Source organism: Marmota monax, unplaced genomic scaffold, assembly GCF_021218885.2.
Source record: "Marmota monax isolate L192 unplaced genomic scaffold, Marmota_monax_Labrador192_F-V1.1 WCK01_AAM20220418_F8-fsc00022, whole genome shotgun sequence".
NCBI lineage: Eukaryota > Metazoa > Chordata > Mammalia > Rodentia > Sciuridae > Marmota > Marmota monax.
In genome coordinates, this window is record NW_026695215.1 from 4,897,107 (window position 1) to 4,910,254 (window position 13,148).

Genomic DNA, 13,148 nt, shown 5'->3' on the forward strand with positions numbered 1-13,148 from the left:
AGGTTGCTGAACGACTGATGACAATCGCGTACGAGAGTGGCGTTAATCTCTTCGATACAGCCGAGGTCTATGCAGCTGGAAAGTAAGTTGGTACCTTCCTGTGTCCCTCAAGGGCATCTGTGGCACCCAGAGAGCCTGCCCAGGCCTTTTCCGGGTGCTGATGAGAAGGGTGTTGCTCTCTCCACTGTGGTTGGGAAGTTGACCACCCCTGGACCTCTTGCCCACCCAAACCATCCCTGTGTGGAAAACTGACCTGATGGAAGGTGGACAGTCAGCACCTGCTGTGGTCGACAAAGGGGCAGAGGTGGCGGGCACCTGAGTGGTGGTGGTGGAGATCAGGAGATAGTAGAATAGTTGAGCCAGGAAGTGAAAAAGCCGCGTCCAAGGGCTGTTTCCAAAGCTGGCCTTGTGGCCATGTCTCCTGATTCGGAAGTCCCCAGGGAAGCTGGGACACCCTGCCTGCCTGGCAGCAGGGATGCTCTTCCTGTTTGTAGGCCTGGGCAATGTAGGCACTCCAGGCAGATCAGACTTCAAAGCCAGACTCCCCAAAGATGCCAAGAAACCAACGCCTTGTGCAAGAGGCTTCTCAGAGCTGCAGACAAGGCTGCAGAGAGCCTCTTCTTTTGAGCAGCCAGACTAGTGGGGTTCCCTGGGAACCCAGTGCTGGTGTGGGGCTCTGGGGCAGGGCTTGAGAAGTCAGAATAGATTGGGCGGCATGCCCACAGGCCAGGCCTCCAGGTACCAGCGTAACCAGCACATGTCAGAACAGACCTGGGGCCTGGGCCTCCTGGAGTGGTCATCATGTTCAACCCCCACAACCAAAGAAAGGAAATCCTCAGTGTGAACAGCTGTGCCATCCTGAGAGGACTAGAGGAGCGTGGTCTCCTGCAGGCCTCATTCCCTGCCCTGGGGAGGGCTAGGCCACCTGCAGAGGCTCCCCAGTCAGGCTCTAATCACAGCAGGGCCACCGAGCACTTTCAGTCACCTCCTGTCCAAGGAGAGATCTATGTTCAAGGACCCTCAGGGAGGTTCAGAACCCACATCCCTGCTGTTTTCTGTTGAATCCAAGGAGAGAACAAAGTGGTAAGGCCATACTCCCTCCTGCATCCCCTTCCCAGTGTTTTCTTCTTGGGCAGGAGAGGGTCCCGCTTGACCCCTGCTGTGAGGATGGCCGTTCTGATTCATACTGATTGACTCTCAGTGTGGAGCTCAGAGAGGGTCTCATGCTGTGCTGCGTCTTGTCAGGCTGCCACAGCAGGTGGGGAAGGCAGACAGGAGAGATGAAGAGACAGGGATGACCTGCAGCACAATTCAGTGCAGGCTGTGTCCACTACAGACTGAGCTTGCAGTCAAGGCGGGTAGCTTGCATGGCTCCCTCTGTAGCCTGCTGAGGAGCCGATTCTAACCCCACCCACCCCCCTCACAACACCCTGCACAGGGGGTCTTATTGGGAGAAGCAGGGAAGCAAGTTTTTGTTTCCTGGGTCTTGGTCCCAGGTTGGCGAGGAGAAGGGAGGGCAGTGTGGTATCTCCAGGGCACCTCTCCATAGCCCAGCCTTGAGGACAGAACAGACACTTGTCATGTCTCCTTATATGTTGCTCACATGACAAGTTTGCCTGGGACCCAGGACACTCTCATGTGAGCCACTGCACCTGCAGCCTGGCCTTGGGGACAGCTAAGCTCATATGAGGGTTTGCTTTATCCTCCAAAGCCACCAGGGAGCCAGCATTTCCGGTCTAGGCCATCTAAAATGAGGTGTCCATGTCCTCCAGGACACAACTGATGTTCTGCAGCAGTTAGGGGAAAGCCCTGCCTCCCCCTGGATCCTGCCAAGCAGGACATTTATGCATGCCCTCTGGCTGAAAAAACGCCCAACTGCCAAGTGGCTCCAGTGTCCTTTAGCACCGGGCTGAGGCAGTCTCTACCAGGATTTGGCAGGTGCCTCTGGAGCAGGATTCTGCAGGTGCAGGCAGAAACAGTGGAGCTGCGCTTCCAGCCAAGAGCAGCTGCTATCTGGGGGACAGGGAGGCACCGGGTGGCTCTGGTGTTGGGTTGGTGCTTGTTCCTCCAGGACCCTAAGCCCTAAGACATCATCTGTTTCCCTCCAGGGCTGAGGTCATCCTGGGGAGCATCATCAAGAAGAAAGGCTGGAGGTACCGTGTTTTCCATAACTGTTTGTTTGCCTTTTAAAATACTTATTATTTTGTGCCACAGAAGGAAAAATAAAATCATATGCCACCTGATCAAAAGGCTGTCAAATAAAAAAAAATCAACCCTCAGTAAAGAAATGATTTACAGTGGCTTGAAAATAAAAGCCAACAAGTTCATTACCTGTGCCTCAAAAGTGATGGAACAGTCATTGATCACCATGAACTACTGCAGGTTGGCAGGGAAAGAAGGCAGCTTAAGAGACATTGGTGCCTGAAAGAAAGTGACAAGTTCGTGCCTTTGCCATTTGTGGTCTGGTGCAGGAGGCGAGCTGCAGGCAGCTGACTGTGTGCACACTCAGATTCGTGTTCACCGGTCATTTTAGTAGCAACTGCAGCTGCAGGATAGGAATGAAACAAGAAGCCCTTGGGGTCAGTTTCCAAGCCTCTTACCTGAACCCATCAGCCAGCAGCTTCCCTGTGCCCGGGAGCCCCATCAGCTCCAGGGTATCCAGGAAAGTGCTTCCTCTGCTACCCCTCCAAGAAGCACAAAGCACTGTGCATACCCGTCCCATCCAGCCACCTCTGGAGCCATGGCATCTTCGGGGGAGGGGACAACCCCCTCCACTTCTCCATGGTGTCCCAGCAGCCACTTCTTGCCCAACATGAGCACAGAACCAGCAAAGACTGCTGGGCAAGTCAGGGGTCCTGCTCTGCTCTGGAAGAAGGTCCAGTGGTGACCAAATAAATGAGAATGTCCTAGGGCCAGCGAAGAAAAGTAAGCAGCTGGTATTCAGACAGGTGCTTCTAAGGGAGTCCAGGAAACATAGACACCCAACACCCACCGCTCAGCCCTGGCTTTGTCCTGCCTCTGCATGCATGGGCTAAACCCCCTCTGGGAGGAGAGGCCACAGTGGAGATCAGGAGCCCCTGTGTTCTTAGGGCCGTGAACACTGCACTCCGGAGGTAAATATCTGGCAGGGAGAGAGAGCCTTATTGATGTGGAAGCCAGGCGCCTGTGGAGATCTGAACAAGAAAGCCATGGCCTTTTTTCACTCTCTCTTCTCCTCTCTGCCACCCCAGGGGACTGTGAGGGTGGTAAAAGAGAGCTGTTCTTCCCCTCACACCCCAGTCCTTCACCTGGGCTCCAGTATTACCTTGTCCCCTCAGAGTGATATGGCTCCATCCCTGCCTGACAGGGCCTGAAGCTGTTCCCTAGCGCTGCTGCTGCAACAAAGCCCCATGAATTGTATGGCTAACACAACAGAAATTAACTTTTGCCCAATTCTGGAGGCTGGAATTCCAAAATCAAGATGTTGGTAGGGCTATGCTCCCCCTGAAATTTAGGTGAGACCCTTCTCCTCCTTCTCAGCTCCTGGGGGGGATCCTTGGCTGGTAGGCAGCACTTCAGCCTCTGCCTCCTCACCAAGCAGCTCCTCCCTGTGTCTGTCTTCCTCTAAGGACAGCAGTCACATCAGCTCTGGGGTCCACCCCACTCCAATATGACCTTACCTCAACACAATTAATTACATTTACAATGACCCTGTTTCCAAATAAGCTCACACACTCTGAGGTGCTGGGGGTTAGGAATTTGACATGTTTGTTTTTAGAGGGGACATAAAAACTGCACCTATAACAAAACCCTTAGAGCACTGAGCGTGGTGGCACACACCTGTAATCCCAGCCACTTGGGAGGCTGAGGCAGGAGGATCACAAGTTTGAAGCCAACCTCAGCAATCTAGTGAGGCCCTAAGCAACTTAGTGAGATTCTGACTCGGAACAAAAAAAGACTGGAGATGTGGCTCAGGGGTTAGGTGTCCCTGGGTTCAGTCCCTGATGCAAAAAAAAAAAAAAAAAAAAAAACCCTTGGAGCCAAGCCCACCAGTAGTGCAGTGAGGCCTGTGTTGTGGGGGCTCCAGAGTACACCTGAGGACGAAGAGGGGGCACCTCCCATGTGCTCCACTCCTCCCCGGGCACCCTGAGCCACCCCTCTCCAGGGCTGCAGAACCTCTTACATGCACCCTTTTGAAAAACAGACTCACATGCATATTTCATAAGCTTCCCTTCAGCCTTGCAAACAAAACCAGGAGCTCCCACCACGCTGCAGAAAGCTTGTATCAGTTGATGGTTGCCCCCGTGAGACTGGGAAAAGATGAGCCTGTCATCCCAGCATTGACCCTGTAAAGCAGCTTCACCAGGAACACCTGGCCTCTCACCCCTGAGCTGCTGCTTGCTGGCTGTGTGATCCAGGGCAAGTTGCTTCACTTCTCTGATTCTCAATTTCCCCACCTATAAAATGGGCAGCATTACTGTGGATGACCTGTCATGCTGACAAAGTGAGAGAAGGTGGGCAGAAGCCTTTTGCAGGCTGTGCTGCCTCACCTGCTCATTCTCATTCTGCACCCACTCTCAAGAGCTGCTCTAATAGCTTCCACGGGAGTCAGAGATGATTTACCGGGCTGCTGGAGGAGACCTGCTCCCCTGTGGCAGGTTGCTATTAGGGTACACACTGGGGCTGGTGCATTAGCCTGGAATCTACATGGGCCCTCTGGGCTGTGTCATCTCCAGGAGCATGTGTTTGTAGAGCTTTCGTTACTGTGACTTACAAAATTTTTCAGGGATTTAACTTCAGTGGGATGGGATTGCTGACATGTTCAACAGATTTTTCTTGTTGCAAGTGAGTTGTCAGAACTGTTACCGTCTTTTCCCAGGGGTTGTCATTAACCACGCCAGGCTATTATCCTGAGAGCCTTGAGGGTCCACCCTACAGCCCATGGAATTATAAGCCCTTGACTTCAAATACTTCCAAAGTTTGGTCTTAACCTTCGAATCTCAAATGATTTTTGCTCCAGAGCAGCTCAATCAGATCACACACCTAGAGAGTGTGGATGACACTGAGATCTGCCCCCACTCTTCATTCTGTGGGGGCAGTGCTCATACCTCGTTCTACGGCACCAGGGGGTCTTTCCCACCCTCAGCTGTGCCGTGGAGGAGGTAACCAAGGAGCTGACAAGATGTCTGTATTTCCTTCCCTTGGAAGTTAAGTGGTAGAGCCTTGAGTAAAGGATTTTAGGACTGTTTTCCTAAAATAGCATTTCCATTGAATAAAACACTCAAAGAAAGTATTGACTATTGAACTTGACCTTGTCACTCATATTGCTGTACGGTCAGCTGCAGCCTGTGCGTGATGGTTGGGAGGATAATACCTGGGAGTCTTGGGCCCATAGTCCTGGGCACAGGGTGGACTTCCTCCTGGGCAAGTTCACGGGCAATAGCACTGTACCAGATGCCCATGAGTGTCTGCTCATTCCTGTTCTAAGGCCACTCACCCAGAAGTCCACTCGCTTCCCTTCCTGCTGTGGCGGCTGGCCCTCCAGCTGACCTCCAGGCACCTGTACTGCCACTGCCCTCCTCCCACTCCATCCCTGTCCTCTGGGGCCTGACTTTCTCCTTACATTTCATTGGTATGAATTAGCTAATTTATCTCTTTAGCAATGTTTTGTGAGGCACAATAACAACTTCTTTCTGGTGCGATGATAACAACATGCCCACAGCGTGTTTACAGTTTCTCTGTGTCTGTTTGCTGTGCAGGAGGTCCAGCCTGGTCATCACGACTAAACTCTACTGGGGTGGGAAGTAAGTCAACTACTTATTTTATTTTCCCTACTGGAGAGTTCATGCCTTTATTCTTTTAGGTAACTATTTTACATGTAACTTTCACTAAATTTGATTGGCTTAGAGACAGGGCTTTTTTTCTCCCTCTCAGACTAAGGAAAAATCAATTCACTTAGGAGGCAATTCTAGCAAGAGAGTCCCAAAGAAATCTAGTACAAAGCCGGTGGCCACTTGTTACCAAGTGATTCGTGCAGATTTTCCTAATCTCAGTGTCATACTTAGAACCATTTCCAAAATAGAGTCCAAATTTCAAGAAAAGAAAATAAACACAAAGCGTTACAGAATAAAAGCGACTCAAATCTGCCCAAACTCGGAGACTTCTGTGGAATGTGAAGATAAAAATACCTTGTCTGGCTTCACAAGCAAGTGTCTGATCATCTCTTCAGAGCGCTCTGAAAGTACTGATCAAAAGGACCATGTCCCCGGAGAACCCTGGGAAGCCGTGCCGGGGTCACACACTGCCAGGCGAATGGGAGAGAAGTCCCCTCTCCGCTGTAGGATGCAGAACAGCTTCCGCAGGACAGACAGCTGCTGATGGCCAGCCTGCTCTTGGAGCCAGAAGGCTGGCCCCTCTGACCCACACGTACAGACCACAAGCTCTTCCACACTTCAGGGCACAGTCGGCAGTGCTTCTCAGGGAAATCCGAAAGGCTGGAGTCTTAACAAGAGACAGAAACAAACAAAACCTTTGTTTTACCATCTATAATTGATTGGGAACAGTCTGTTTTTCTTTAATAGGACGCAAAAGCCAGTTATTTGGGGGGAACCTTCTATTCACAATGTCTCTGTGCGCGTACACACACACACACTCATAGTTTGTTGTTCTTGAGCCTGTTGATGACTACCTGAAGACGGAAAGGTGGGGTTTAGACTTATAACCCTATTGTCTGGCACCCTGAGAACAGGGGCGCCCACTGTCTGTGCTTCGGCTCATGGTTCTACCGCCTGGTACTTTTGCCATGGTATGAAAACCTTGCCGTCATGTAGAAACAAACAGGAATTGGGACACTCTCATGAACCACTATGTAATGAAGTCCCACATGCAACGGCCTCTGTTTGTAATAGATACAGTAGATGGGTGTTTTCACAAAGATGAGTGGTCAAGTACCATGCGGGAAAAGAGGCTGCCCAAAGTGTGGACGTTGAAAAAACAGCTCACCAATACTCCATACTTCAACAGCCCCGTTTCCTTCTAATTTTCCAGAGCTCAGGAACTGTCCAGGAGGGCCAAAGTCCTTATCCACAAATGTTTCCCTTCTTAGGATACTAATTTAAGGAAAGTTGGTTCATCACATTTTTAAAAAGAATGGTTGTTGAATTTTTTTGGAATTCATATTTGCTTTCCTTTTCAATTTGCTTCCTTTCTTGGAAAAGTGAATGGTATCATGGCCATCTTAGAGTCGACTCACAAATATGTGTCAAGATTTTTGTCTTCTTTAGACGGATTGGGAACTATGTGTCAAACCACATATGGAGAGGGTCACGCGCCTGAGCTGTTAACTTGAGTCCAGAGCTGAGGGTTATCAATGGTGTGGTCACAGCCATGGTCAATTCATATCCTGGGGCCTCTGAGGAGGAGGTCTGGCTAGGCACAGTGGCGCACACCTGGAATCCCAGCAGCTTGGGCGGCTGAAACAGGAGGATTGTGAGTTCAAAGCCAGCCTCAGCAAATGCGAGGTGCTAAGCAACTCAGTGAGACCCTGTCTCTAAACAAAATACAAAATAGGGCTGGGGATGTGGCTCAGTGGTCAAGTGCCCCTGAGTTCACTCCCCCGTACCCCCCTGCCAAAAGAGGTCTGCACAGTGTGCTGCTCCCAAGCCTTCCCTCTTCAGCAACTAGTGGTACAGAATTGGCCAAGAACAGGATATAAAATTAGCAAATCAGATTTAGTAAGAATGATTATTTTTCTGCAATTGGAAACAAAAAAATAATTTTTTAAAGCACACCCCTGCTTATAGACATTTGCTTCTCTTTTGTTACAGAGCTGAAACAGAAAGGGGGTTGTCAAGGAAGCATATTATTGAAGGTGGGTACTGCTACTTTGATTTTATTTTCATATATGGGATTCTGGTTCAAGAAAAGTAGTAAACAAATAGATTCAAAACACATTGGAAGGGGGAAATATGTATGTGTGTGTGTGTGTGTGTGTGTATGTATATGTATATATATATATATATATATATATATATATCTCCACAATCAGCCATGTTTGTTCCTGGATTTGCATGTGGGGGACACAGGGACATAGAGAGACTGGGAGCCCCCTACCAAAAGGCAATTGTCCAGAACTCTTGTCTTGTACAAGCTACTATCAATATAATGAAGTACTCCCATGAGACTTTTCAAAAGGCTTTATTGAGATATAACTTGCATATTATGAACGTTGATCTGTTAAAGGATACAATTCGTTGGCTCTGAGGTATGTGATAACCTTCATAACCTAATATTACAACATTTTCATCCATCCAAAAAGAAACTTGGCACCCATGAGAAGTCACTCCACTACCTACTCACCCTCCACAGCCCAAGCAACCACAAATCTACTCTAGAGATTCAACAGACGGTTCAGGACACTTTCATCACGGGCTTCTTTCACTTAGCATGATGTTCACATACCTACCTTGTAGCATGTATCAGTACTTTATTCTTTTTGTTTTGCCAAATAATATTTCACCATATGGGTATATCATATTTTGTTACTTACCGGTTGATTACTTTTGGGTTGTTTTCACCTTTCAGCTATTATGAATAATGTGGCTGTGATGATGGGTGTACAAGTTTTAGTGTGAACACATATTAGAACTACTTTTAAGAAGGCATATACACAGCCATAGGGAAAACTTGTAGAGAATTACCACTGGTAATTGAGTCACAGTGCCATTGCTTTTGCAATGGTATCCAAAACTCCACATTGTTTATAAATAAGCAGGAAATAAACAGTCTGCAAGGACCATGGTGTGGTGCAGTAATGTTGTTCTACCTCATGGTGGGGACTGTGAGAGTTTGGAATGGTTTTTATTTATTGTTTGTCTATACATTAAAAATTTTTATACTTATACTTTTTGCAATCATAAAAAAGTGTTTAAAGAGGCTGCCTCATATTTTCAATCTTTATACCAGTTTATAAACTATTTCATAAAAATCCAAGCTTTTTTGTTAATTTTACATGCACCATGAGTCACTGAGACCGACGATTTTCCCTTTCTTTAGAAATAATTTCATCTAAGCAATACCAACACCACCCAAACCAAAATGTACTTTAATCACAAAACTTTAAAAATAAAAATAAAGAATGGGAGTCCTCCTGTCTTATTTCATCTCTCCATAGTTTAACAATCTAGTGTAAGAGTTTAACATATCTCCCTTAGTTATGCAGCCTCCTTTCTCTACCCATCGATCTGTATACTCACTTGTGTTTAAAAATATAGAAATATGTGTATTAATGCAATAGAATCAGGCTATGAATATTAGTCTACACCTTGTTTATTCTCGATTAAATTATATTCTACACACACACACACACACACACACACGTGACATAGACATTTCCAGTATCTTCAGTATTTCCAAGGGTTATGTAAGTGACCTTCTTGCCATAGTGAGGATGAGTCTAGATGGGGCATTATTAGGCCAAGGAACAAGGCATGTTCTACCACAAAATTATTTTCTAAAATGAATATGTCAATCAATTGAATGAGCTGTTTTCATTTACTTGCTTATCCATGCACTCATTTATTGTGAGTCTAAGCTCCTTTCGTAACTTCTTTCCCTGAAGATCAGCTCTTCATGTCCTTGGGTCCTTTGCCTTCTGAGAGTTTGGCTGGCTCTTGCTAGCCTGCAAAAGCTCTCTATGCATGAGTGATGTCACTCTTTGTTGATCCTGTGAGTGGCAAATACTTTTCCCCAGGATCTCATTTCAGCAGTGACCCTTTTCTCCCCATGCACCTAATCTAAAAGAGAACGTTTAATGTGAGGATACTCATTCCAGTTTGGAAGGTGGAGATTCTCACTGACCTGTGAATATGACTACTTTGAGATGTTTTAAAATAACAGTTAAAAAAAAACCAAATAACTCCACTGTTCAGTCAGGGAGACCTTTTTAGGATTAATTTTTTTTTGGTGCATTATGATCTTACACATTAGCAGGGTTCACTGTGCTATGTTTGTACATGCACACCACATAATTTGGACAATTTCATCCCACTGTACCTGTCCTTTCCCTCCCCCTGGATCCTTTCCTCTGCTTCTACTGGTCTCCTTTCTAATTTAATGAAATTCTCCAGCTCCCCCCACCTTTTTTTCTTTCTTGTACCTTCCACAAAGGAGAGAAAGCATATGACCCTTGACTTTCTGAGTCTGGTTTCTTTCACTAAACATAATGCTCTCAAATTCCATCCTAAAATGGAGAATTTTGAAACCAGATCTCAGCGCGCGCGTGCGCACACACACACACACACACACTTTTAACAATAATTATATCATTCCATTGTTTCCAAGTTTTGCTATGAGCCTGGCATTTCTCACTGGCTGGTTTTTATTCTGCTTGTAGGCATGTGGGTTTTGGAATCAGACCCGTCTGGGTTCTGACAGTCATTTCTGAGCTGGATGACTGTGCGCTGACCAGACCTCACTAAGCCCCTGATCCTGTCCCCTTGACTGTAAAACAGCCCACAGATGTTCCTTCCTCACAGCATTACTAATGGGGATGGAAATCAGCTAATTTTCCTGGAGCACAGTGTCTGCTGTGTCATGAACAATAAATGTCATTTCTGTCCTCACCGGTGCCACTGTTCCCATAAGTGTGCCCGCTAGCCTGCTCTTTATGGACAAGAACACAAAGCAGGTTCCCATGAACCACCACCTCCTGCCCCCAGGACACTCCCCAACACCTCTCCCAAGCAGAATCCCCTCCCAGGCAGAGTCCAGGCTGACACCAAAGCCCACCCAGGCTGCCTCTGCACAGGCACCCTCTTGCTCCAGCCCAGGCCAGACTCCCACCCTCTGCCAGGGAGTCCTCAGCAGAAACAGCAGGTGCCACCTTGAAGTTCCCAGTGGAACCAACAGTAGGCTGCCTGGAAGTTTCTGGCTTTTCTTTTTTAATCTAATTAATTATAAAAGAGAGAGATTCAGTATAACCAGAGAAGTGAAAATCTGTAGTACATTTGTGTATGATGAATTGAAGAGCATTCTGCTGTCATGTAAAACTGATTAGAACAAATTTAAAAAAAAAACATAAATAAGTAAAAAAAAGAAAGAAAGGGGGAGAGATTCAGAAAATGGCTCACTCTGGACTCAAAAAGAATTATAAAATCAAACAGATTTATAAAGAGAATAGAGATTCATTGCTATTGTCATCTCCATCGGATCTCCATGCTTTGATATTTCTCAGTGTGAGTGCGTAATTTCAGAATTCACTCTCTTTTAAATCAGTTTTCTTCAAGCCTCATACAACTTAATAGAAGTACCTTAAATTTCTTCTTCTAAACCAGTTCAGTTGGAATCCAAACTGACCCAGATTCAAATTTCAACATAAGACTTCACACTTTTGAGACTGAGATCACTTATTATGATGTTGCTAATGTTGGTGTTATTTTGAAGTTCTTAGTTTCAGCCAAAGACAAGAGCTCATGAGTATAATTTCAGTCTAGGCAGACAGAAATTAGAGAATTAAGTGAATTTTTCAGAAAAGCCGAGACATGAGATTTCTAAACCAAAATAAAAGTTGAAGAGGTTTATACATGATTATCCTTGGAATTCATTGCTATTTTTTCTGTGATGAAGGGGACCTTATTTAACATTGGAGACTCTTCTGCACATTAAATTTGAGAAGCACTGTTAGAAGATAAGACAAAGTCCAATTCATGTAGGATTCAGGCTACTTGCAGGCTGGGTGGCCTTGGCCACCTGAGTTAGTTTACAGAGTATAAAATGAGCTTGACTTGTGCACAATGTAGTTTTGAAAATGTTCATATGAGAGGTCTTTGCAGTGAGCCCAAATTCTTTGATTGAGATCAGCTGGTGATAATGTTCTCTTTGGATTCACAGAAAGAGGGAAGAAATCTCATCAGATTTTGATAATCTCATCATTACCTCCCTTTACAACCCCAAGGTCCTTGCAGGCTCTAAATTTCTATGTATTCATTCAACCATTCCATGAATGTTCTTTTCAGCCTCAATTTGTGCCAATGTCAGAATTTGGCAGATCAAATTCCTTTAGTGTCTAATATAAAGGAATAGGAATAGGGGCTGGGGCTGTAGCTCAGTGGCAGAGTGCTTGCCTAGCATGTGTGAGGCCCTGGGTTTGATCCTCAGCACCACATAAAAATAAACAAATAAAATAAAGGCATTCTGTCCATCTACAACTACAAAAATTTTTTTTTAAAAAAAGGAATAGGAATAATTTGATAAGACACATTGTAAGAATAAACTGTTTTTGTGCTTTTACCATCCAAAGCTGTGTCTAAGTCTACATTTGCCTTTTAGGTAAACAACAGTTTTTGTGGTGTGATTCAAAACACAAACCATCGTTGTAGGCGCAGGCAAAATAAATAAACTGAGAAAACTCAGCTTGAAATTTTTTAGTGAATGACGAATGTTATATAAACACTACTGTGAATTTTACAAGAAAAGATAATTCAGGATTTTTCAGTTGAATAAATTTCTTAACAAAAGGTTCACCACAGGATTCCTCTGCAGTGTACCATGTTCATGGAAACTTGCACCCACTCAAAATAACCCTGTTTCATGATGGGAGGTTCCGCTAAATATATGATTCTAACACATCAACAGTCCCTTTAAAAGGAGCAGGTGTATCTTAAATCATAACTGAGAGACTCGTTTAAAAGAAACTGGAAATTATAAGCAGTGTGCAACATCTAAGGCAAAATTTTGCTCCAAGCGAGATACGAAAGCAAATGTGTGGTAGGTTAACAGGTGACACAGCATGTTTGAATAGAACCCTTGCAGAATCTCCAAACTGCTAATTTGCTCATCTCTACACAATTGAACTTGCAACACAAAGCATCCCATCCACCTTTAAGCATGTCAATCTGCTTTAAACCCTAGAATAAGCATATTTCTTTAGAAGCCTATTAAATGAGTTTAGGTTGAATTAAACTTCACCTTTCTAAACAAAACAGTTCCTGTTAAAGTTCAGAATCTGAAAGAAAGATGGACTTAGATTTCTTTTACTGTGGTCACTCGGAAACTGTTATCTTTACATAATCTATTATCCTGGGCATTTTTGAGGAATTGCCAGTTAACTTCTCAACATTTCCTCAAAGACGGGGAGCACTTTCTGCTCCTCCTGAACTCTCCTCCACAGA

At 45.5% G+C, this 13,148-nt stretch overlaps 1 protein-coding gene across 2 annotated transcripts in view; it reads left to right on the top strand.

Annotated features, from left to right (window-relative positions):
- Kcnab1 (potassium voltage-gated channel subfamily A regulatory beta subunit 1) overlaps positions 1 to 13,148 on the top strand; it is a 308,966-nt gene that overhangs the window by 239,538 nt on the left and 56,280 nt on the right. For both annotated transcript variants that reach the window (XM_046431730.2, XM_046431731.2), the window contains exons 4-7: positions 3 to 82; positions 2,109 to 2,153; positions 5,739 to 5,783; positions 7,806 to 7,849. In XM_046431730.2, coding sequence (XP_046287686.1) covers positions 3 to 82; positions 2,109 to 2,153; positions 5,739 to 5,783; positions 7,806 to 7,849 — 214 coding nt within the window. The remainder of the gene's footprint in view (positions 1 to 2; positions 83 to 2,108; positions 2,154 to 5,738; positions 5,784 to 7,805; positions 7,850 to 13,148) is intronic.